This window comes from Oncorhynchus nerka, linkage group LG16, assembly GCF_034236695.1.
Source record: "Oncorhynchus nerka isolate Pitt River linkage group LG16, Oner_Uvic_2.0, whole genome shotgun sequence".
Lineage (NCBI taxonomy): Eukaryota > Metazoa > Chordata > Actinopteri > Salmoniformes > Salmonidae > Oncorhynchus > Oncorhynchus nerka.
The window spans coordinates 14,825,737-14,844,166 of NC_088411.1; the positions used below are offsets into that span (position 1 = coordinate 14,825,737).

Sequence of the window (18,430 nt, forward strand, 5' to 3'; positions counted from 1 at the left end):
TGTATTTTATTTTTATCAATCACTAATCACATTAAATAAATGATAATCTTCAGGAAAGACTTTGTCAAAGCAACAAAATAAATAGGGCTTTACAATTATGGGGAAAAATGTGGGCTTAAGTGGGTTAAAATCTTCCCGAGAAGTCACAGAGAGTGCACAAAGGGACATTAGCAAATGTTTATTCATATAAAAATGTTGGATTTATTGAATTGTCCATGTGGTCTATATTAAAGGACACTTCATTTAATATAACAGACTTTTAAAATCCAATACTGGTGCACAATTTCTACTTAAAATATCAAAGGGACGCAAAAGAGACTAGTTTCGTGGAGCGACACATCAATTGTCACAGACAAAAGCTGCTTGCATGTCTGACTACTGCTCTCCATTTCTTTCCCTCTCCTACCCCCTCTCTTTGAACCCTCTGTCCCACCCTCACCTCCTCCCCCTCTCCATATCTCTTTCTCTCCTCTTCCTCCCCCTTTCTATTTTTACTCCTCTTACTCCTCTCCAGGCAGTAAGGTGCTGACATGGCTGCTCCTCCAGGACAGCCACCTTCTTCTCCGCGATATCCTCCTCTTTTACTCCTCTTCCTCCTCCTCTTCCTCTCCTCCATTCCTCCCCTCCTCTCCCGCCCTCTCATCCCTCATCCCTCTATTAACGTGGCGGTGGTGTTCTGTGGCTCTGCTTACCAGAATGAGGTCAGGGGTCATTTGAGCAGAGAGGACTTCGCTGATCTTCCCCTAGGTATGAACCTGTGAACCAGTTTTGCCACTGTATGTTCTTGACATGAATACTTATGTGCAAAAAAGCACCAAAGCACATACTATGTTCACTTTGGAGTGCAACAATCTTTCTTCTTCTGCTTTTGTCTTCTTCTTCTTCTTAGAGGTGAACCCGGTCACTGTTCTGGTTAACGACACCAACCCTCGCGCCCTGCTGACACGTCTCTGTGAAACCATGGCGACAGAGAAACTGCATGGGGTCGTGTTCGAGGACGATGTGGGATCAGGAGCTGGACCTCAGGTCAGTCAATCGATGGATCAATCAATCAATCAATCGTGTTAAACAAGGCGGAAGGTTAACTCAGATACTGACCTCTGTCCTTTGTGGATATTGAAAAAACGGGATAGATATGAGATGCCAGATTCCTTGGTAAAAATCATCTATATGTTGTGTGTATCTATTTGACTATCTCCTGGACTGAATAAAAGCAGGTGGCAGAAGTGGCTCAGATCCTAGACTTCCTGTCGACTCAGACAGCTCTGCCCATCGTTGGCATCAGTGGAGGATCTACCGTTGTCATACCTCACAAGGTAAGACAACACATAATACTGTATATATACTCAAGCTACCACACAAATCACAAACAACCCTAGCATAACACATCATTTAGTACTAAAACTCCTCTAGACACCACATAATGTGAGACAAATCACCTATACTGTATATCCCTCAAACTCAACCCTGGACCTTGAAGTCAGTTCCACTGCTTTTTTTTCAGTCATTCCCGCTAATCAGGGACTGATTTAGACATGGGACACCAGGTGGATGCAATTCATTATCTCGTAGAACAGAAAACATCAGTAGGATATGATTCGATACTCTGCTGTACAGGGTACCAATTCAAACACCTACAGAAAGCAATGCAACACCACAACACCTCTACAGACAACACCAGTCTGTAAATAAATGTGTGTGTTCTGTCTAAACATGCAACACAGGGCATGGATGAGAAATATAAATATGTCTTCTACCTCATCTCCATCAACCTTAATCAGATAATAGCTGGGAAAGAGTTGTTCTGCTAGGAAACAAGCAGGAAATAATTCTGAGAATCTGAGACGAGAAATACTGAGAGGGATATATACCTCAATCAGTCATCCTTATACAGACAAATTATACCATAATGATGTGCACAGTGTTTCACAGAAATACATTCAGACAGACACATTGAGCTCGATACTTAGAGTGTAGAGAGATGATCAATCATCAGATCACTTCTGGTTCTGTTGTAGCCTGATCACCACAGTGTCCACCGAACCTCACCCTCTCTTCTTTATCTTCACTTTGTCCCTCCTCTTGTCCCTAGCTCATCCCTCACCCCACTTCAAACTCATCTTCCCACTTTCGCCTACAATTCCTCCCTCTCATCTCTCTCTCATCACTCCTTCCTTCCCCTTTTCCTCTCCCCCCTCCCCTCACCCAAGAGATGTGAGGCACCAACACCTGTCATCAACACCCTGTATTTATAGTACTGACAGTAGCACTCACACACACACACACACACACACACACACACACACACACACACACACACACACACACACACACACACACACACACACACACACACACACACACACACACACACACACACACACATACTCCCTATCAAATCACATTTTATTGGTCACATGCACATGGTTAGCAGATGTTATTGCGAGTGTAGCAAAATGCTTGCGCTTCTAGTTCCGACAGTGCAGTAATATCTAACAGTAATCTAACAATTCCACAACAACTACCTAATACCTGTACACACAAATCTAAGTAAAGGGATGGAATAAGAATATATACCTCTCTCACTCACGTGCACATGCCTAGTGTAACGGATGTGAAATAGCTAGCTAGTTAGCGGTGGTGCGCGCTAAATAGCGTTTCAATCGGTGACGTCACTTTCTCTGAGACCTTGAAGTAGTGGTTCCCCTTGCTCTGCAAGGGCTATGGCTTTTGTGGAGCGATGGGTTAGGATGCTTCGTGGGTGACTGTTGTTGATGTGTGCAGAGGGTCCCTGGTTCGCGCCCGGGTATGGGCGAGGGGACGGTTTAAAGTAATACTGTTACACTAGCCTGATGTTCGGATTTAGCAGGGAATTAGTAAAGAGTGGTCGAATGCGTAGACAAGTCAATGAATAGAGCATTGCAGTATTTCTTCCAAACCATTTACCACATCGTTTAAAACCAGTGATGCTCCCGAGATGGTGCTCTGCCCTGGGTCTGAAGCCTGACTGATGCACATTTAGAATAGATTTTAAAGTAAAGAAATATCTTAGCTGAGCATTAATCAAGAATTCCAAATGTGTTTCGAGGCAAGAAAGTTTGGAAATAGAGTGATAATTATTAAGGTCACAAGGGTCACCACCTTGCCGAAGACCAAAACGAAGAAAAACATCGCAAAATGTCCTAATGTATGCAGGAACAGTTCCGAACGGTTTCAGATGGGAAGCATGCGGACGTCTTAAGTCATCCCTGCGATCGGGTCTGGTGACTCGTATATCTGTATTTTAACAAGGAAGTAAGGTACGGTGGAAGTGCTTTATAAATAAAAAGAGAGCAGTGTGTCGATTTACAAGACTTCAGAGAGGGCCAGCCTACTTTCTGATATAAGACGCAATGACGTGTACTGAACCTGTCGCCCGTAATAAAGCTAAGTGCATTGTGGTAAACTGCGTCTAATGGTTTCAGTGCAGTGGCAGCTGCATTCATATAAATGGTTTTGATCTATTTCTGAAGAAGAGGCCCATCTTTATTTTCAACTTCTTAACTAACTCATCCATATGCTTTTTAAAAGATAACTTTTCATCAATTCAGATGCCCAGATATTTATCAGAAATGTTAACATCCATGGTTTTATCTGCATTAAGTATACATTTCAGTTCATGCAAATGCTTTCTGCAAAGCAACTAAGGCAGATTGCAGCTCTGAAAAAGCCTGGTCAACCATGCACACACAACAGTGTTATCTGCATACAGGTGTACGTTACAATTCTTTGCAGATAGACCAATATTTATATAGACAGTAAAAAGTACAGGACATAAAATAGACCCGTTTAGGTTGTTTTATTTTTATTTAACCCTATTTTACCAGGTACGTTGACTGAGAACACATTCTCATTTTACAGCAACGACCTGGGGAATAGGTACAGGGACCAGGAGGGGGATGAAGGATGGTATGAGGGCGCATCTGTGGTGGAAGGTGGCCGAGCTACAGCAGTGTTTGTCAGACCATGAGACATCCCAAAAATCAGTCTTCTCACGAAAACATCTGAAGTGCCTACAAACTAATGAGACTCTCACAAACATGATGGTGTTCTCAGTTTTGCTCTACGACCCCCACAAGTGTCACAGGACTCGTCTGAAGGTAACTCATACAAATGAATGGAAGTATGGAGGTAGTTTTGTGCCAACAAATATAAGGGGAGTAAAAAACAAAATATTTCCTAATTCCTAATGATTTATTTGATGACTGTCTTTTTGTAATTTATAAATGTGTTATTCAATACGTTTCTATGGCTTGTAGTAGTAAAGGCCAAATTCAATATGTTATGAAATATTTTTTTATATACATTTTTTTGACCTAAAAATTCTAAATAAAATAGATACATGATCCATAGTATGACCAACTCTAAAATGATTCCATATGTTAGCTTAGTAAAACCTTACCCTGATTAAATGCATCACTTATCTCTCTTTTATTTTCAGTAATAATGCCAGTGCCGGACAGAACTTGCTTAGGCAGAGAGTGAGTGGATCCCTGTTACAAACAAATGCATATTTTGGCATAGGGCTACATTTATGATCAAAAACACAAACTTTTGGGGATCGTGACACTTAGAGAACATGTTGCCACAAGTGTTGATATCGCATACAGTACCAATCAAAATTTTGGACTCACCTACTCATTCAAGGGTTTTTCATTATTTGTTTTACTATTTTCTTCATTGTAGAATAATAGTGAAGACATCAAAACTATGAAATAACACATATAGAATCATGTAGTAACCAAAACAAGTGTTAAACAAATCAAAATATATTTGAGATTCTTCAAATAGCCACCCTTTGCCTTCATGACAGCTTTTCACACTCCTGGAATTCTCTCAACCAGCTTCATTCGGTAGTCACCTGGAATGCATTTCAATTAACAGGTGTGCCTTGTTAAAAGTACATTTGTGGAATTTCTTTCCATCTAATTGCGCTTGAAACAATCAGTTGTGTTGTAACAAGGTAGGGGTGGTATACAGAAGATAGCCCTGTTTGGTAAAAGACCAAGTCCATATTATGGCAAGAACAGCTCAAATAAACAAAGAGAAATGACAGTCCATCATTACTTTAAGACATGAAGGTCAGTCAATCCGGAAAATGTCAATAACTTTGAAAGAATCATCAAGTGCAGTCGCAAAAACCATCAAGCGCTATGATGAAACTGGCTCTCATGAGGACCGCCACAGGAAAGGAGGACCCAGAGTTAGTTATGCTGCAGAGGATATCTTCATTGGAGTTACCAGCCTCAAATTGCAGCCCAAATAAATGCTTCACAGAGTTCAAGTAACAGACACATCTCAACATCAACTGTTCAGAGGAGTCTGTGTGAATCAGGTCAAATTGCTGTAATGAAAGCATTACTAAAAGACACCAATAATAAGAAGAGCCTTGCTTGGGCCAAGAAACATGAGCAATGGACATTAGACCTGTGGAAATCTGTCTGATTAGTCCAAATTTGAGATTTTTGGTTGCAATTTTTGATTCAGTGTCTTTGACGCAGAGTAGGTAAATGGATGATCTCTGCATGTGTGGTTCCCACTGTGAAGCATGGAGGAGGAGGTGTGACGGTGCTTTGCTGGTCAAACTTAACCAGCATGGCTACCACAGTATTTTGCAGCGATATGCCATCCCATCTGGATTCTTCTTAGTGGGACTATCATTTTTTCACAGCAGGACAATGACCCAAAACACACCTCCAGGCTGTGTAAGGGTTATTTGACCAAGAAGGAGAGTGGTGGAGTGCTGCATCAGATGACCTGGCCTCCACAATCATCCGACCTCAACCGAATTGAGATGGTTTAGGATGAGTTGGACCGCGGAGTAAAGGAAAAGCAGACAACAAGTGCTCAGCATATGTGGAAACTCCTTCAAGACTGTTGGAAAATTATTCCAGGTGAAGCTGGTTGAGAGCCTGCCAACAGTGTGCAAAGCTGTCATCAAGGCAAAGGGTGGCTACTTTGAAGAATCTCAAATATAAAATATATTTTGATTTGGTTAACACTTTTTATGTTACTACATGATTCCATATGTGTTATTTCATAGTTTTGATGTCTCTACTATTATTCTACAATGTAGAAAATAGTAAAAATAAATAAATAACCTTTGAATGAGTAGGTGTTCTATACCTTTTGACCGGTAGTGTAGTAGCTACCCCTCCCCCCTTTTCAGTATATAACACCTGAAAATTTCGAGCCAGGTCTCCGTGAGAACCAGAATATCAGGGCTCGTGTCTATACTCAGACATCAAGAAGGTCCATCTTTGACATCAAGCTTTGCACGTTTATGTGTAACAGCCCCAAGCCCTCTATATGATTTGAAAACAGAGGGGGTATCAATAGTTATGGTATTTTAAATAATAGTACTGGACGAGTTGACCACAGTGGGCTTCCCATTTGGGCTAACAGTAACAGAGCTAACAGTGGAATTTAAATGTATGTGCACAGGAATATTACTGACAACAATTCTGGGAATAGAGATAACTGTAGTAGCACAATGACAATGCTGTGAAATAGTGGGGATGTGAATAAATACCTGAACAGGGGTTGGGCTGTTGTTGAGTCAATGTTTTAGATAGAAATGCATCAAACACAAAGACGTGATGGCGTTATTGAGAGAGAGCGATTGATTGAGTGGAAATAAATCAGTCATAATCTGGTGTCTATATGAAGCTGTAGCCTACTGACAGAAGTCAGTACTTCAGTTCAATCGAGTACAGGCTTAACTGAACGAATAACAAAGACAGAATGCAATATGACATTTTATTAAATAGTTTGGGGAATGACCTCGCTTCCGAGGTAAGATCCTCGGAGACAGATGACGTGATGGCAGGTAGCAAGCACAATGCTGGGCTGATGGCATCGCGTGAGTGTGTGTGTCTGTCTGTGCGCTTGTGTGCTCACGTGCGTGTGTGTGACACAGTCAGCCAGTGGTCTCTCAGAGCTCTGCCACTCTATTAAACACTTAATTAGACCCTTTAGGAGGTAGAGACTCCCTTCTGCCCCTGTCACTCTCTCATCTATTACACTCTCCATGTTCTACCCCCCCCCCTCTTTCTCCATCTCTCCTCCACTCTGTTTTTTTCTCTCTCTCTGTTTCTCCCTCTCCTCTCCACCACTCTCTCTCTCATCCACTCTCTCGCTCCATTCCTATCTCTTTTCCTCTATCCCTCTCTTTCTTTCTCTATCCCCCCCACCTCTCTCCATCTCACACTTGCGGATAGCTGATAGCCTGCGAGTGAGTATTTGGCTCTATCTGTAATTAGAGTATAGATAACCCTTGTCTCTTCTTTAAAAGGGTCTAATTGACAGCTTGTTAAAGACTCAGAGATGAGTCACTCGCTGACACACAATCAGCCATGGCTCTTCAAGCGAAGGTAAGGCTTTGAGACATCTAAAATGTCTTAGAAAAAATGGTGCTATCTAGAACCTAAAAGGGTTCTCCGGCTGTCCCCATTGGATAACCCTTTGAAGAACCTTTTTGGTTCCAGGTAGAACGCTATTGGGTTCCATAGAACCGGCAAAGAAACTCATTAGTAGGGTTTCTTCCAATAGACTAAGATTAAGATCACTTTATTGGTCAATTGCACCCAACCTAGGGTCCAACCAAAATGTTACTTTCGCTTTTATCCCAATCCCACCGAAAGACACACATACTGTTCATACACATAGCCACATATATAGGTTTTGGAGAGGAGTGGAGTGGAGGGCTGCCACACTGGGTGCCCCAGAGCAGTTTTTGTGGGAGGTTAAGTGCCTTGCTCAAGGGCACAACGGCAGGCAATGGCATCTAGGATATGATACAAGCAACACTCCGGTTGCCAACTAATTTCCAGACAGATTTTTCCCCATCAGACTCAGATTTTCCCCCGCTGGCTCGCCTCTCTAACCTGCAGGTGGGAAGGGAAATGTGTGTGTTTCTGTGTGTGTGATCCTATTCATAGATAAAACGGTTCAATAGTGCTTGATTATCAATGGCCCTGATGATGAAGATAATGATGAGGAGGAGGCATATCTTTGATGTCTTTGGTGTATTTTTTAAAGGACCCTGCTATTCAGTCTGACACCTATTCCTGGTTCCTTTCTTTTGTCCTTTATCCCCTGTCCCTGATCTATCCATCACTAAACAAGGAACGATGAAAGGAAGATGAAAGATGAAAAAAAGGAAAGGAGCTGCATGTCTTTTGTCAGGTTATGCATGTACCAATCAAATGATCAAGAGGGTATGATATAGAGGGGGGAGGAAGACAAAGTGTGTGTGTGTGATCGTATATATTCTGGCTATTGGTGTGTGTGTGTGTGGGCTTGCTTGCATGTGTTATAGTATGCTTTCTTTTGGTGAGTGTGTGTGTGATTGTATTTGATTGCTATTGGTGTGCGTGTTTTATGTTCACGGTCGGATATGCTATTTGTGTGTGTGTTTGCGTGTGTTTGTATCCGCGTGCATACGTGCGTGCCTTTGTGTTTTCCAGGCTATGAGTCATTTGTTGGTTGTGTTCAGTAGACAGTGGTGTATCCAGATGTTGTGTTGAGGGACTGGTACACACGCTAACATCAGTATCTCCTAACGAGGGAGACAGCTAGTGTCCCCTGAGGAATACTCACACAACTGCGTGATAAACACTCATAAACACGTACCGTATCCCAGCCAGGGCTCCATATGGAAAATAGCTCTGGTCTATCCAGAAACACATGGTAATCATAATCAGTGGTCATATAGTGGAACAGTAAAAGAAACAGTCGTGGCCAATAGTTTTGAGAATGACACAAATATTCATTTTCACAGTCTGCTGCCTCAGTTTGTATGATGGCAATTTGCATATACTCCAGAATGTTATGAAGAGTGATCATATGAATTCCAATTAATAGAAAAGTCCCTATTTGCCATGCAAATGAACTGAATCCCCAAAAAACATTTCCACTGCATTTCAGCCCTGCCACAAAAGGACCAGCTGACATCATGTCAGTGATTCTCTCGTTAACATAGGTGTCAGTGTTGACGAGGACAAGGCTGGTGTCAGCGATTAGGTGAATGGATAAGAGGAGTCAGGTGCAGGACAAAGGTATGAGTCATCATCTGAATTTACTCAAAATGTAAGCAATGTTCCAACAAGGAAAAATACAAATATCCAGAGCACAAAGAACGAACCCACATGACAATGACAATCACTCACAAAACAGAAAGGGAAGCCAGAGGGTTAAATAAGGAACATTGATTATGGAATGGAAACCAGGTGTGTATAATGAAGACAAAACAAAATGAAACATGGATCGGTGGTGACTAGAAAGCCGGTGACGTTGACCGCCGAACGACGCCCGAACAAGGAGACGGACCAACTTCCGGCAGGGCATGCGTAGGGGTAGATTTCGGGTCGAGAGCCAGACCCGGTCCCCCGGTGTATACCGCAGGAGCCTCGATCTGGCTCTGATGCCACGGTGCCAGGACCGGCTGATAACCTAGCACACACCGAAAATGTGATAGGTTAGTGGAAGAGTGGCGGAGGGAGTTTTGGGCCATCTCTGCCCAGGGGATGAAAACCGCCCACTCCCCCGGCCGGGCCTGCAATAGGACCGCAGAAACCTACCCACATCCTGGTTGACTCTCTCTACCTGCCCGTTACTCTCTGGGTGAAAACCTGAGGTGAGGCTGACCGAGACCCCCAGGCGTTCCATAAACACCCTCCAGACTTTAGATGTGAATTGGGGACCCCGATCAGAAACTGTATCCTCAAGCACCCCGTAGTGCTGGAATACGTGGGTGAACAGGGCCTCTGCAGTCTGTAGAGCCGTAGGGAGTCCGGGCAAAGGAAGGAGATGGCAGGACTTAGAAAGCAGATCCACAACGACCAGGATCGTGGTGTTGCCCGGTGACGGGGGAAGATCCATCACGAAATCCACCGATAGGTGTGACCACGGTCGTTGTGGAACGGGAAGGGGTTGTAATTTCCCTCTGGGCAGGTGTCTAGGTGCCTTGCACTGTGTGTACACCGAGCAGGAGGAAACATAAACCACCATGTCCTTAGCTAACGTGGGCCACCAGTACTTCCCAGCAAGACAGCGCACTGTCCGACCGATGCCAGGATGACCAGAGGAGGGTGACGTGTGAGCCCAACAGATCAAACGATCGCGGACATCAAACAGAACGTACAGACGCCCAAATGGACACTGTGTGGGAGTGGGCTCTGCACGTGACGCCCGCTCAATGTCCACGTCCACCTCCCATACCACCGATGCCACCAGGCAAAAAGCTGGAATTATGGGAGTGGGATATGCAGACCGCTCCTCTGTGTCATACATCCGGGACAGTGCCTTAACGTTCTGGGAAACTGGTCTGTAGGATACGGTGAAAACTAAGCGGGTGAAAAACATGGCCCACCTCGCCTGGCGAGGGTTCAGTCTCCTCGCTGCCCGAATGTACTCCAGATTGTGGTGGTCAGTCCAAATGAAGAAAGGGTGTCTAGCCCCCTCAAGCCAATGTCTCCACGCCTTCTGGGCCCCGACCACAGCCAACAGCTCCTGGTCCCCCACATCATAGTTTCGCTCCGCCGGGCTGAGCTTCTTCGAAAGAAAGCACAGGGGTGGAGCTTAAGTGGTGTACCCGAGCACTGAGACAGCACAGCCCCTATCCCAGCCTCAGACGCGTCCACCTCAACTATGAACGCTAAGGAGGGATCAGGATGAGCCAGTACGGGAGCCGAGGTAAACAGAGCCTTCAGGTGACTAAAAGCCCTGTCCGCCCCAACTGACCACTGCAGTCGCACCGCTCCCCCCTTCAGCAAGGAGGTAATGAGAGCCACTACCTGACCAAAACCCCGGATAAACCTCCGGTAGTAGTTGGCAAACCCTAAGAACCGCTGCATCTCCTTTACCGTGGTTGGAGTCGGCCAATTACGCACGGCTGAAATGCGGTCATTCTCCATCTCCACCCCTGATGCGGAAAAGCGGTACCCTAGGAAGGAGACGGACTGTTGGAAGAACAGACATTTCTCAGCCTTTACGTACAGGTCATGCTCCAGCAGTTGACCAAGCTCCCTGCAAACAAGGGACACATGTTCGGCGCGTGTAGCGGAGTATATTAGAATGTAATCGATATACACCAATACACCCTGCCCGTGCAGGTCCCTGAAAATCTCATCTACAAAGCATTGGAAGACTGATGGAGCATTCATTAACCCGTACGGCATGGTACTCATAGGCATGGTACCCCCCCGGAAACGCACCAGGTTGTAAGCACTCCTGAGATCCAATTTTGTGAAGAAGCGCGCCGTTGCAATGACTCTGTCATACTGGCTATGAGAGGTAGCTGGTAAGTGTATTTTACCATGATCTGATTTAAAACCTTGATAGTCAATACACGGGCGCAAGCCTCCATCCTTCTTCTTCACAAAAAATATCGAGGAGACAGGTGAAGTGGAAGGCAGAATGTATCCCTCTCCCAGAGATTTGGTGACATATGTTTCCATAGCCGCCGTCTCCTCCTGTGACAGAGGATACACGTGACTCCTGGGAAGTGCAGCGTCTACCAGGAGATTTATCACACAATCCCCCTGTCGATGGGGTGGTAATTGAGTCGCCTTCTTTTTACAGAAAGCGAGTGCCAAATAGGCATATTCGGGGGGAATGTGCATGGTGGAGACCTGCTTTGGATTCTCCACCATAGTGGCACCTAAGGAAACACCTACACACCTCCCTGAGCTCTGACGGGACCATCCCTTGAGAGCCCTCTGTTGCCACGAAATAGTGGGGTCATGAGAGGCCAACCAGGGAAGGCTCAACACCACAGGAAATGCAGGAGAGTCGATCAGGAAGAGACTAATTCTTTCCTCATGACCCTCTTGCGTAATGACCTCCCTAGCTGTGACCTCCCTAATTAGCCCTGACCCCAAAGGATGACTATCTAAGGCATGTACAGGGAAGGGAACATGAACAGGAACAATAGGGAACCCTAATCTAAGTGCAAAGTAACGATCAATAAAGTTCCCAGCTGCGCCTGAATCTACTAGCGCCTTATGCTGGGAACGCGGGGAAAACTCAGGAAATTCTATATACAACCACATGTGTGCAACAGAGAGCTCTGGGTGAGTTGGGTGCCTACTCACCTGGGATGATCCACCAGTGCTCCGCCTGCTACCTCGACCCCCTGGTGAACCTACCCAGCACTGACCAGCAGTGTGCCCTCCACAGGTGGTGCAGGGAATGGTCCCCCCTCCGGTCCCCCTCATAGCAGCACCTCCCAGCTCCATCGGTGTTGGATCAGAGGTGCTGGGGGATGGAACTGCCGGACCCCGATCTGGACGTCTGCGGGAGGCCAACAGGTTATCCACCCGGATGGATAGGTCCACCAGCTGGTCAAGGTTATGGGTGGTTATGGGTTATCTCCCTATGAACGTCCTCGCGTAAACTACATCTGTAGTGGTCGATCAGGGCCCGCTCATTCCATCTCGCGCCGGCTGCCAGAGTTCTAAAGTCCAGCGCGAACTCTTGAGCGCTCCTCATCCCCTGTCTTAGATGGTACAAGCGTTCCCCTGACGCTCTCCCTTCAGGTGGATGATCCAAAACCGCCCGGAAGCGGCGGGTGAAATCCTCGTAATTGTCCAACGTCTGGCCTTTCCTTCCCCAGATGGCATTGGCCAATTCCAGGGCTTTACCAGTCAGACAAGAGATGAGGGCGCACACTCTCTCGCATCCCGAAGGGGCCGGCTGAACAGCTGCCAGGTAGAGCTCCAGCTGGAGTAGGAACCCCTGGCACCCGGCAGTGGAGGTTGTTGTGGGAGCTGAAGTGGTGATGATGGATTAACCAGAAAACCCCCTCTCTCCCATCTGTCCATGGTTTGCAGTACGCGATCCATGGCTGTATCGAGACTCTGTAACATAGTCGCGTGCTGCTGAACGCGCTCTTCCACTGGGAGAGGAGGGCTGGCTGGCTGCACCTGCTGACTCCATTCCATGTTGAGTGATTCTGTCAGCGATTAGGTGAATGGATAAGCGGAGTCAGCTGCAGGACACAGGTATGAGTAATCACTGAATACTCAAAATGTAAGCAATGTTCCAACAAGGAAAAATACAAATATCCAGAGCACAAAGAACGAACCCACATGACAATGACAATCACTCACAAAACAGAAAGGGAAGCCAGAGGGCTAAATAAAGAACATTGACTATGGAATGGAAACCAGGTGTGTTTAATGAAGACAAAACAAAATGAAAATGAAACATGGATTGGTGGTGACTCGAAAGCCGGTGACGTCGACCGCCGAACTCATCCCGAACAAGGAGAGGGACCAACTTCGGCGGGAGTCGTGACAGCTGGAGATCACTCTGTCATGCTGATTGAGTTCAAATAACAGACTGAAAGCTTCAAAAGGAGGGTGATGTTTGGAATCATTGTTTTTCCTCTGTCAACCATGGTTACCTGCAAGGAAACCCGTGCCGTCATCATTGTTTTGCTCAAAAAGGGCTTCACAGGCAAGGATATTGCTGCCAGTAAGATTGCACCTAAATCAACCATTTATCGGATCATCAAGAACTTCAAGGAGAGCGGTTCAATTGTGTGTGAAGAAGGCGTCAGGGCACCCAAGAAAGTCCACCAAGTGCCAGGACCATCTCCTAAAGTTAATTCAGCTGTGGGATCGTGGCACCACCAGTACAGAGCTTGCTCAGGAATGGCAGCAGGCAGGTGTGAGTGCATCTGCACGCTCAGTGAGGCAAAGACTTTTGGAGGATGGCCTGGTGTCAAGAAGGGCAGCAAAGCAGACACTTCTCTCCAGGAAAAACTTATATATTCTGATATTCTGCAAAAGGTACAAGGATTGGACTACTGAGGCCTGGGGTAAAGTCATTTTCTCTTATAAAACCCCTTTCCGATTGTTTGGGGCATCCGGAAAAAAGCTTGTCTGGAGAAGACAAGTTGAGCGCTACCATCAGTCCTGTGTCATGCCAACAGTAAAGCATCCTGAGACCATTCATGTGCAGGATTGCTTCTCAGCCAAGGGAGTGGGCTCACTCACAATTTTGCCTAAGAACACATCCATGAATAAAGAATGGTACCGACACATCCTCCGAGAGCAACTTCTCCCAACCATCCAGGAACAGTTTGGTGATGAACAATGCCTTTTCCAGCATGATGGAGCACCTTGCCAGAAGGCAAAAGTGATAACTAAGTGGCTCGGGGAACAAAACATCGATATTTTGGGTCCATGGCCAGGACACTCCCCAGACCTTAATCCCATTGAGAACTTGTGGTCAATCCTCAAGAGAAAGGTGGACAAACAAAAACCCACAATTTCTCAACTCCAAGCATTGATTATGCAAGAATGGGCTGCCAACAGTCAGGATGTGGCCCAGAAGTTAATTGACAGCATGCCAGGGCGATTTGCAGGGTCTTGAAAAATAAGGGTCAACATTACAAATATTGACTCTTTACTTCATGTAAATGTCAATAAAAGCTTTTGACACTTATGAAATGCTTATAATTCTACTTCAGTATTCCATAGTAAAATCTGACAAAAATATCTAGACACTGAAGCAGCAAACTTTGTGGAAATTAATATTTGTGTCATTCTCAAAACATTTGGCCACGACTGTACATTTTTGAGTCATTGTTAGTTTTACACTTAAGACATGACTGCCGTTGTGCTGAAGAAATTGTGAATTTTATATGTAATAAATTATATGCATTAGTAAATAATGGATTAATTCTCAAATATTTCTTTAACTGATATTTCGTTAGTTATGTTTCAACATTCCCCCCCATCTTGTGCCAATATCAGTTATTTTTAAGTCTTGGTTCCAATAGTTAATCTTTTTTTCGAAGACACTGTCAGTTGGATAGGCTGTCTGCAAGTTTTCATATATCTTATGATATGAAAATCCTTTTCTGACACTTAGGATTCCTTCAAGACTGCTCTGATGTCCAAAAGATTTCAAGTCAACATTTCTTAATATGAAACTTTTAAGTTGCATGTATTTGAAAATATCTACACTGGCCAGTCTAAAATGTATTTTTGGTTTCTATGCCTTTAGTTTTCCATGTGGACCAATTTATGGGTGAATTCTGACAAGCTATACAAGGATTGTAACATGGGGTTGTGTTTTTAGGGAGTCATATTGGTTCTTGTAGAATATGTTTCATGTTCTTCCATATTGTTGTAGTGTTCTTAACGATGAAGTGGTCAATGTTCTTAGCTTTATCCTTTGAAAATAGACAAGTGAAAAGTTCTGGGGATGAGCATGCTCATCTTAAATATGCACCCATTGTTCCTCTTTAGTGCATTTAACAATATGTCACAAGTAAAAGCCTTGGGTGGCGAGTTGATACAATTCCAGGTCCGGAAGGTTAAAACCACCAGCACCTCTTCTCCGGACCATAACTCTCCCAGTCAAGCAGGTACTGGAAAACCCTGCCCCGTGGTCGAACACTCAGGAGGCGTTTCACTGTGTATGCCGGATGGCCATCGATGACATGGGGAGGAGGGTTGAGCCTGGAGACAGCAGACAAAGGGCTGTGAGACACGGGCTTAATCCTAGACACATGGAAAGTAGGGTGAATGCGGAGGGTACGGAGTAACAAAAGATGGACAGCAGTGGAACTAAGGACTCGAGAGTTGGAAAAAGGACCAATGAAACGGGGGGACAGTTTGCGGGACACCACCTGAAGGAGCAGGTCCCGAGTGGAAAGCCATACCCTCTGCCCAATGAGGTAGCGGGGAGCTGGGGTCCCCTTTTGTCACATTATAACCTACCCGTCTTTTTCCCACCCTTCCTACCTCTCAGACACACTTACATCCATCAACTTACTCATCCATTCTCATTCATTCCCATCCAACATATACCCTATGGATCCACCCACCCGTTCTCTCCCACACTCCTACACATATTCATATTCATCATCCCTCACTCCTCCCTCACACTCCTATTCACACACACACACACACACACACACGCACACACACACACACACACACACACACACACACACACACACACACACACACACACACACACACACACACACACACACACACACACACACACACACACACACACACAAATCTCAGCAATTCTAGGGTTTTCTGTATAGTTGTCTAATGTTGGTGGAACATATTATTCTGTTTTAATGTTACTCCTGAATCACTATGGTGAATAAAATAGATTTTCTTGAGTGTATTTCAGTGCTTAATTTGTAAATTGGGAGGTGCCGGAACAGAAAATGAGCATGCAAGGGGGGTAATCTGGGGGTAATCACCTTTATAATAAAGCATTGCACGCGTGTCATTGCATTTGCGTAGTGGTCTAGACTAGAGCAGTAGAGTAGAGGCGCTTGCTGAATTATTTTTGTAACCTAGGGTGTGGGAAAAGATTGGGCCTTTTTATAAACACATTTTATGCAATTCTATGTAATTTTACATGACTGGAGACTTCAGCAGGATATTTTTTAATAATGCACAAATTATTGAAATGTCAGGCTACTTTGACACTGACAAACTGAGAATGAGAGATCATAAAAAATGACAATCTTGAATCCATCAATAGCCTAGGCCAAGGTGCGTGGAAGAGACACAATCTTGACCAATATGAGTAGGAAATTATAGTCCTTAAAAAGCTTTCCAGTTTCACTGACTCACCCAATGATGTGCAGCTCACTCAACGGCAATGGCCGATGAGCTCGTGCCAAAAGCCTGTCTCCCTCGTTTTAGTTTGTAAAAACAATGCTGTTCACTCAATAGGAATATTTGAAAGTTTGAAAATATTTTCGTAGCCTACAGCCAGGTAACTATTTTTGTTTCAGCAGGACCCATTTGCTTTCCAACCTGTGCTATCCCATGATTGCATTTGAAATATTGTGAAAGGCCTGTTTAGTCTGGAAATGATGTTTTATGCCACCAGAGGTACCGGATCCTGGCAAATAGGTTCCAAAATGAAACAAGTCCAAAACTGAGAGGCGCCGGATCCTGTGCTGGCATGATCCTGCTCAAATTAAGCACTGGTATATTTATAACAAAGCTGAGGTTTACTTTGAAGTGCAAAGTCTAGAAATACAGGTGAAATCAGTCAATAGGCAGGTTTCCATTGACCCAGGATTATTCAACAAAAGCAGTGTCTTCCAGTCATGATGGCTTATGAAATATAAATCATGAGGATGTGGTAGCCTCAGCCTAATTGTCACGTTAAACACTTCTCCAATCATTGTTGAGATCTGATATTCTGCGCAGTTTAAGATGAGACAGTAGGCCAATGTCATAGGCTTATAGCCAACCAATCATATTTCTCAAATCCTTTCAGGCTAAACTCCAGTTAAACTTGGAGAGGACAGTTTGGCCTCCCAACTATATACACAATAAATACAGAAGTATGTGGACACCCCTTCAAATGAGTTGATTCAGCTATTTTAGCCATACCAGTTGCTGACAGGTGTATAAAATCGAGCACCCAGCTATGCAATCTCCATAGAAAACATCTGCAGCCTTACAGAAGAGCTCAGTGATTTTCAACATGGCACCATCATAGGATACCACCTTTCCAACAAGTCAGTTTGTCAAATTTCTGCCCTGCTAGAGCTGCCCGGTCAACTGTAAATGCTGTTATTGTGATGTGGATATGTCTAGGAGCAACAACGGCTCAGCTGAGAAGTGGTAGACCACACAAACTCACAGAATGAATTCTCGGTTGCAACACTCACTACTGAGTTCAAAACTGCCTCTGGAAGCAATGTCAGCACAAGAACTGTTAGTTGGGAGATTCATGAAATTCCACACAAGCCTAAAATAACCATGTGCAATGCCAAGCGCTGGAGTGGTGTAAAATTAGCCGCAATTGGACTCCTGAGCAGTGGAACGTGTTCTATGGAGTGATGAATCACGCTTCACCATCTGGCAGTCCAACGGATGAATCTGGATTTGGCTGTGCCAGGAGAACACTACCTGCCTGAATGGATAGTGCCAACTGTAAAGTTTGGCGGAGGAGGAATAATGGTCTGGGGCTGTTTTTCATGGTTTTCATGGCCCTTTAGTTTCAGTGAAAGGAAATCTTGACGCTAAAGCATACATTCTAGACAACTCTGTGCATCCAACTTTGTGGCAACAGTTTGGGGAAGGCCCTTTCCTGTTTCAGCAAAGCGAGGTCCATACAGAAATAGTTTGTCGAGATTGGTGTGGAAGAACTTGACTGGCCTGCACAGAGCCCTGGCCTCAACTCCATTGAACACATTTGGGAGAAATTGTAATGCAGACTGCGAGCCTGGCCTAATCTCCCACAATCTGTGTCCAACCTCACTAATGTTCTTGTGGCTGAATGGAATTAAGTCACCGCAGCAATGTTCCAACATCTAGTGGAAAGCTATCCCTGAAGAGTGGAGACTGTTTATAAAAGCAAAAGCGGGACCAATTTCATATTAATG

The 18,430-nt window shown here is 44.7% G+C and overlaps 1 protein-coding gene across 1 annotated transcript in view; it reads left to right on the forward strand.

Annotated features, from left to right (window-relative positions):
• Positions 1–530: 530 nt before the first annotated feature.
• The window catches only part of LOC115144568 (glutamate receptor ionotropic, NMDA 2C-like), a 95,677-nt gene continuing 77,777 nt past the window's right edge, over positions 531–18,430 (forward strand). Inside the window, exons 1-3 of the mRNA XM_065002300.1 lie at positions 531–747; positions 890–1,026; positions 1,218–1,316. Of these exons, the coding sequence (XP_064858372.1) occupies positions 531–747; positions 890–1,026; positions 1,218–1,316 (453 nt within the window). The remainder of the gene's footprint in view (positions 748–889; positions 1,027–1,217; positions 1,317–18,430) is intronic.